The sequence below is a fragment of the Bos javanicus genome, chromosome 15 (genome assembly GCF_032452875.1).
Source record: "Bos javanicus breed banteng chromosome 15, ARS-OSU_banteng_1.0, whole genome shotgun sequence".
NCBI lineage: Eukaryota > Metazoa > Chordata > Mammalia > Artiodactyla > Bovidae > Bos > Bos javanicus.
The window spans coordinates 30,359,399-30,367,482 of NC_083882.1; the positions used below are offsets into that span (position 1 = coordinate 30,359,399).

Below are 8,084 nucleotides of genomic sequence, written 5' to 3' on the forward strand. Positions count from 1 at the left end.
ATGAGACTCCTCATAAACTGGGAATGAAACTGGGATCTGCATGGACCAGAGAGGGGTGGGGGTAGCCCAGGAGAGGGACTCAACTCTGCCTACCAAATCTCAGCCCCTCCTGTCCTCCACTGCTCCAGTCAAGTCCACAAAGCTTTCTGAGCATTGCCAGCACACTGGCAGTGTGCCTGCCTGTGTCTTGGAGCTCTGTGCTCACACCTTGGGGCCATGCCCACGTTTCGGGTCAGATCCTGGGAGTGATGCTCTAGCATTTGGAAGGATATGCTCCCTTTGTCCCATTCCCCTAGCTGTTCTGTTATTGGGCATCTTGTGCTTTGTGTCAACGTCAACTGTGGGAAGCTCCAGCAGGGCCGCCCTCTAACCTCTAACTCCATGTATACCTCGCTTCACCAGGTGGGGGACAGTACAAGCTGGTGGTTGCCAGCAAAGCAAATGACCACCCCCCTGGACACATTCTATCATGATCTGGCTCAGCCTCTTCTGCATCTGTCCATCCCAGTCCATCTCATCTTTCCTCATCTACTGGATTTGGAGTCAGAAAACCTGGCGTCTAATCTGAGATGGGCAGCAAGGTACTAGATCTACACCTCACTTTTCTCACCTGTAAAATGGGAGAACTACTGATACCCTTTACGTGGGGTTATTGAGTGGATCAGCTGAAATTATGAGCTGAAAAGAGTATCACAAATATCTTTATTATTATTGGTGAAAGCATTCAATCTGCAGCAGGAGAAACTGAAGGACTTTCTGTCAGTGAGAAGGGCATGACCTCGGGAGGGATCTCTACCTCTCCGGCTAACCATCTTGCCTGAAGAGCTGGTGCATGGACTGCTGGGAGAGGGGCCTGTGGCCCGTAGAAGTTTGCAGGGGCTGAGTCCCGGGTTCTCCATGCCAGCCTCAGGCTGCCACCCCAGCCAGTGTTCCAGATGGGCTGCAGTGCCCAGCTGGGTTGTAGCCAGGGAGTGAGGCGGGTGCTGGGGAGAGCCCTTGGCAACAGGCTGCAGAACAGAGGCCACACAGCACCTGCTGCTCGTGCAGTGCACGACCAGGCTGGGCTCAGGTAGGTGTCTGCACCCAGCCAGGCCACCTGAGTCCCCCACGGCTGCTGCAGCCCTTGCCATCATTTCCAGGTGGGGAAGCGAGGTCAGCAGTGGGCAGGCAAATGAGTGGCTCTTTCTCAGGAGAGTGTGCAGTTGGCAGTACCCAGCTGGCAGACACAGAGGGAGCCAGGACCACTCAGAGGAAAGGCATAGAACACAGGAATAGCTGCCACTACTGCACATTTACCACGAGCTGGGCAATGCACTGAACACTTTTCATACATTACTGTTGCTCTAATTTTCACAAACCTTTGAAAGCGTAGTAGCAGAAACCCATTTTACAGATGGGAAAACTGAGGCCTACAAAGCAATTTAACCAGGCCCACCCAGCTAGCAATTGGTAGAGCTGGGATTCAAAAACAGTCCAGCTGGTCTCGCTTTGCTGTCTCACTTTGCTGGGCAGTCAAGATGGGGTGATCTCCAGGTTGTGGGGAGAGGGACTGAGCTATCTGCTGCTCCCTCTGAACTGGGCCCTGGGACCACAGCTGCTCTGCCCCTAAAAGACTGTGAAAGGCACAGATCTCATGAGCCTCTGAGAATACATACCTACTGCCCCTCCCCCACCTCAGGATAACCCTTGGGATTACCTATTGCCCTGAACAGCCTACATACAGTCTGTGATCAGGAAGGCTTTCTCTGTGTCCTTAGGTTTCTCCTGTGGCAGTGAGTTAATCGTTCCTTGTCAGGGTTCAGATACTAGGTCTGATGTGTTTTCACCCATCTTTCCCCTCTCCCTATTTTCCAGTTCCAAACAGCACAGGAGAATCCAGAGCTTAAAGGGTTAACTGGGCTAAGGAGTGTTATCTCCAGCTCAGGGCTTTCCCTGTGCAAGGTGATCCCTGCTCAGATCTTAAGTTACCTCCAGCCCCAGCCAGCACATCTGCTGCTGGCTCTACAGACGTGGTCTCTATGGAGAGGGGCGGACACCACAGGGCAGAAACACTTGCCAGCCTGACTTGGGCATGGGGACCTGGGCTCCCAGGACTGCCCTCTTCCCCAATGCTTGCCCTTCATTCCCACTTGCCTTTCCAACAAGGGGGCTACTGCTTTCTGCTCTGTGAACTGGGGTGCTCCAGGCACATGTATGCTGCTGAACTGGCCACACATATGGTTCTACAGGGTTTTTCAGAGCCTAGGACTCAGAGCTCCTTTTTAAATGCCCAGAGTACATCACCTTTCCCCAGATGACCCTTTTCCTCAAGTATTCATGCAGAAAGCAGAGACGCCAAAGTAGTAGCTGAAAACCTAATTCCTGCGGCCCCTCCTGGCTGCCCGGGAATCCTGAGAAGCAGAGGAAAATCTCTCCAGGTGAGCATCTTCCTCTGAGGATGCAGAGGCCCAGCCTGAGGTCAAGGGAAGAGCAGAAAAAGAAAGGGGTGTCCAGGCTTCTTACCCCCAAAGGATGTGGTAGCTCAGTCTTAGAAGGAGCTGGCTAAGGGCAAATCCTAGGTCTCCTCCAAAGTTACCCTCACTGACACTCTGATATAAACACAGGCCTCTCACAAAATCCCAGTCAGAAGCCATAAGAAATCAATTGCAGGTGATGATGCATTTGATGTATATTTATGCCCCTGTCCCACGGTGACCCACAATCCCAGTGCACACACTTCCTTGTCCTACTCCCCGTGGCTCTGTATGTGCACAGTGAATTGTAGATGGTCAACACAAGCACACAGTCTTGCACACATGTGTGTGCACCCACTCTATACTGATGGTGAGGCCGTAAGCAAATTATCAGAAACGTTATAGCCTAAGTCCCAGAGCTGGCTATTACTCCTTCTAGCCTGGCCCACAGGCTGACATTCAAAGTTAAAAAAAAAAAAAAAAAATCAGCAAAACAGGTAAATATATATAGATACCCTTTCTGTCCCCACAGCAGGTAGGAGCCATTTGATTTACCAGGTTAACAAGGAAAGATACAATCAGGAAAATTGAAGGTAAATTTACACCTCCCTTGGGTATTTTCTGTTTGTGCTGAACAATGAACATTAGTCAGCTGCTAAACAATGGCAGTTACCAGAGGCACAGCAACTGGGGCTGCCCCCCGGTCCCCCACCCTCCCCAGCCTGGCCCACTTGCTCAGTCGTCAGCACTAGGGTTCTGGCCCGAGACCATCCTGGCAGCATACAACTGGGTCCCGGATCAGGCCAACGAGGTGGATTCATTGTGCAAAATTGAACGGCCGAGAAGGGAATGGACATCATAGTTTCGGCCAGCATCAGGCAACCAGGGGCTGCCTGTCCCATAAACACAGAGAGTCAGGCTCAGAAACACCTTCTAGACCACTCAGCCCCAGGTGCTGGGCCCAGGCACTGAAATATCTCCTCCTCCTCCCTTCCAGCCTTGACTATTTGGCCTTGAATCTGATTCGGAGATACTTCTCTGACATGGGCACTGGGATTCTTGCTTATACTCACTTGCAAACCCCAAGCCAGCGGAATCAGTTTTGCCATAATGTCCTGCCCAGCAAGCCTGGACACACCACTGTCTGTGAGTGATGGGGAGACAGGAAGATAACTCAACAGTTCTGACTCCCTGGGTTTCAAAGAAAACCATCATGACAGCGAGTTCTGCATAGGCTGCAGAGAAGAGGGTGCTGCTGTGGCCTGACAGGTCTTCCAAGGGTGTGCACGACACCTGGGGTGTGTGTTCTCTTCCCAGACAAAAGGTTTGGGGAAGCCAATTAGGGAGGGTGTGGTGTAGGTGGGACACCAGCTCAGCACACCTGCTTCTAAGGCAGATTCTCTGCCTCCTCTCCTGGGCTCCCCCTATTCCTCTCGGATGCAGCTCCCGGGTCCCACTGGCTCTCTCCTCTGAGTGATCAGGCAGAAACCCCAGACTCATCTCAGAGGCTGATGGGGCTTCACCACCCTGCCTGGTAAAGTCTGTGTTGTTGAAAACACACTTCTGTGTTTACACACTAAGAGCCAGATTCGGAGTGTTTTGAAGTCAGGGAGCCACCACACACACCCCCGGGGTGGGAGGTCCCCTCTCCCATCTCATCAGGCTCCTCTCCTCATCCCTCTATACTCCTTGCCACAGCCCAGAGGAACCCAGAAAAGAGAATCAGGCTGGCAGGTCCCCAGGGAGAAGGAGATTGCCTGAGGGTGACGGTAGATGGGTTTTGGAGGGTGACTTCCCCCAGCCTCTGTCCAAGTGTCATGTGGGCACCACCACATCCACCTGTCTTTTCACAGAGGCACCAGGGGCGTGGGCACCAGGTAGAGGAGGCTGGCTGGTCAGGGAACTCTGGCTGCCCCGCTGATGCTACCCAGCCATGACAATTAGGATCAACCAAGGAATGCTTATGAAGTGCCCATCTGAGCTGTGATTCCTTATCTGCATCCCACTCCCTCAATCTGGAGTTTTGGTTGGGGGTGCCGGTGTCTACACTTGAACCAGGTAAGAGGATCACCTCCCTGCCCCCACTCCCCAAGTGGGATGGAGCAGCGCAGGCCTCCACCCCTCCAAAGATGGAATTAACTACAGGGACAGCATCACAAAGCTGGGAGAGAGAGTGACAAAAGGAAGGGGGTGAGTTCACTCCCCCTCCCCAAATCTTCCTGCTCTTTGTCTGACCCAGGATTAGATTAACCCCTAGTATGCTGGACTAGTCAGGCCCCAGGAAAGTTGGCCTTTTGCTGGGTTCTGAGTGTGGGCAATATGGAATTGAAGGGTTCCAGAACCCCGGTGGTCAGACAAATGTTAGAACCCGAGCTTCCAGCATCTCCCGTTGGTTTCCCAGGAGGTCCAGTGTAAGATGAAGACCTTTCATTCTCACCGGAACCACCCTTGCTGCGAGGGACTCAATCATGCACCTTTGAAATGGGCAGTGACACCTGTGTGCCCTGGAATTTACCCCCACCGACCTAGCAGGGCAGCACCTGCAGGCTGCAGGGCTGGGGCACCCTGGTGCGCCTTTCACAAACCACTTTGGAGCCATGGGCCATTCCGAGACATTTGCTGAGCCCTGGCCGGGAGCTGGCGGCAGACGGGGTATAGAAGTGAATGAGGCCAGGCTCCCGCCTTCCAGGAGCGCACCCCAGCCCCACGTCTAGGCAACAAACTGCCGTTTGTGTCTGCGGCATCGAACATATCTCCTCCATATCTCCTCCGCTAGCAGCGAGCGGAGTCCAGACCCAACATTCTTGCCCCACGCAGAGCTGGTCTCTGCACTCTCACACCTTCTTTTACCACCTAAGGCCAGGGCCACGTGCTTCAACCGAGCCCCCACCCTACCCCGCCCTCCCCAACTCCTCCCCCCCACCCCCACCTAGCTAGGGCGGGAGGTCGTCTCAGGTTTCTTCCACGAAGGCTGGAGGAACTCCCCCAATCTCCGCCCCACCCGCGCCGGTGTCCCCAGCCACTGTGGGAGCCGGGCAGCTTCCCCAGGGACACAAAGGGTTAAATCCAGCCGCGGGGACTCGGTCGGATTTGCCTCCTAAACGCATTTTCCAGTTCATTCCCCAGCACAATACACCCGGACCGGTCCCAGCCTCCGCCCCTACCCCATCCGTCAGAGGGGCCACCGGGGGCCACCCCGGGGGTCGGGCGTCGGGTTAACCCCTCGGCCGCCAGCATCTCAAGGAAGGACACGCGAGCATCCTCGGGAAAGTGGGTCACGCAGCCACCTGGCTGGCACGAAGCCCGCGGCGCCTCCTGCGGGAGAGCCCCCCAAACTGGGACCGGAGTTCCAAGGCAAAGCCTAGCTCCGCGCTAGGCGGGGAGATTGCGATAGCGCGCCGCCGGGCCTCACCCTCCCGGAAAAGAACCGCAGGTGAGCGAGAAGCCGCCTCTGCCGCAGGAGCCTGCTCCCCGCGCGGGTAGGGGGGCGACGTGGGGCGGGAGGGGGCCGGAGCGCCCGAAATCTCTTGGCGAAAGGGCTGGAGGAAAAAAATCCGAAGCCCCACTTCCATCCGCCAAGCCCACAGCCCACCAGCTCCGAGACTGACGCCCTCCCCCTGGGGCTGTTGTCTCCTACCCCGAGACGGTGATTACGGTGATTATTTTGCATTTATGTAACATTCAGTGTTTCCAAACTGCTTCCCGAGCTGAGAGCTGGTTATTAAATAAATAGAACGCTATTACATATTATTATTTTTTGCGTGAAAAACTGCGCGGAGAAAGTGCTTTCTTGCTACACAGAAACGTGCATCCGATTGCTTTCCCGCAGGGCAGGCTGTTGGGCTCCTCAGCCTCTCTCTCCGCCGAACCACCCGCACCCCCCTTACCTAAGCCGTGACCCAACTTTTCTGGCTCCTTTCACTCCCTACAACCCAGACGTGCCCGCCATCCAGCTCCCAGCCCTGGGGAGACATTGGATGGGGGCTTGGGGGGTGGGGAGGCAGGGGGCGGAACGCGCTTACCTGGGAGGAAGAAGGCGGTCAAGCCGAGAGCGAGTCCCCACCAGCGTCCAGCGGCGCCCGCAAGCCCCATCCGAGCCATCGGGGGCCGGGGGTCCAGCGAGAGGAGCCGCGAGGAGAGCGCTCCTCGCGCTCCAGAAAGCAGCCCGGAAGACGAAGGCGATCTCTGCCGGCCGGCGGGCGCTCGGAGGATCCAGGTCAGCCTCAGCCGTCGGCCGGGGCGGGGAGGGCTGGGTGGGATCGGCGCGGCCGCAATCCGGGCCCCGGGCCGCCGCCGGCTCAGAGGCTCGGCAGATGCCCGCCGCAAGTTGCACGAGTCATGCCCCTTCTCCTCCTCCGCTCTTCTCCCGGTGCCGGTCCCCGCCCTCTTCTTCCACGCAGAGCCGGGCAGGGGAGAGGGACCCACCCCCGGCGCGCCCGGCTGCCCGGCGCGGGCTCCCGGCCCCCGGCGCGCTCACACCCTCCCGCTCGGCTCCAACTTGCAGGCGTCCATGGCCGGCCGTCCTCTGAGGGCGGCGGGACGAGCGAGGGCGGCGGGCGGGCGGCGCGGTGGGCTCGGGGCCCAGGCGGCTGGGCGCGCGACTCGGCAAGCCGGGGCGATCGGGCGGCGCGGCTAAGCGCCAGGCGAGCGATCGGGGGGCGCCGCGTCCCCCGCCGCGCCGCGGCCGCTCGCTCTGCCGCGTCCCGGCGATCCGCAACAATGTGGAGCTGCCCGGGCGCCGAGTCGAGCCGCGCTCGCTCCTCTCCCTCTCTTTCTCTCACTCGCCGAGCTCCAGCCTCTCAGCCGCTCTCCCCGTGATGTCAGCCCGAGGGGGAGGGGTTAGCATTAACCCCCTCCTGGCTGCCCACGCGCGGCCGGCGCCCGGCCCCGGCCTCCGCCCCGCCCCGCCCCGTACACCCTCCGCCCAGGGCAGAGGCGGGATCCCCGGCGAGGGCCGTGGGGGTCGCGCTCAGGCCCACTGGCTCGGGAGATGCCCCCCGGTCGCCTTTCCGCCGGGGAGAGGGCCGGAGGGCTAGCCGCCCTTCTCAGTCGCTGACAAAGGGAGGCAGTGACCCCTAGCGGCCGACGTCGGGGGAGAAGCCGCTCGGTGGGGGCGGAGTTAAGACGGGGTGGGTGGGCGGAGTGCGCGGAGAAGGGGGTGGTGGGGAGGGAGGCTGTGGAGGAGCTGGCGTGCAGTATGGAGAATCCGGGATCCCGCAGTGTCCGAGCTGAATAGGGCTTCTCCAGGCCCTCTCCTCCAGCCCTGGCCCCGTTTTACAGATGAGGAAACAAAGGCCCGGGGAAGGCTAGGGCGATTTCCCTAGGGGCACAAGCAGAAAAGTGGCAGGCCTCGGAGTCGAACTCAGTAACCAGAGCTCTCACGCCTCTGCATCATGTGAACACTCTACGGGGAGGCAGCTATGCGGGGACCTTCCGGGAGTCGGTGGTGGGCGCATTCGCGGGGTGAGATGGGGCCCCTGAGGATTCTGATCTTTTCTAACCCGCTCTCCCTTCAGCAGTTCCTTTTCCAAACACTGAGACCCTCTCCCCTCGCTAAATAGAGCAAGAAATCGACCTGTACCCACTTGGGGCGGGGGGGAACCTCTGTTTTGACCGATTTGCAGGGTACCC

General features: G+C 58.2%; 1 protein-coding gene across 1 annotated transcript in view; it reads right to left on the reverse strand.

The window, feature by feature from the left end:
- NECTIN1 (nectin cell adhesion molecule 1) overlaps positions 1 to 7,345 on the reverse strand; it is a 72,474-nt gene extending 65,129 nt beyond the window's left edge. Inside the window, exon 1 of the mRNA XM_061440597.1 lies at positions 6,476 to 7,345. Within this exon, the coding sequence (XP_061296581.1) occupies positions 6,476 to 6,554 (79 nt within the window). The 5' untranslated portion in view covers positions 6,555 to 7,345. The remainder of the gene's footprint in view (positions 1 to 6,475) is intronic.
- Between the last annotated feature and the right edge of the window lie 739 nt (positions 7,346 to 8,084).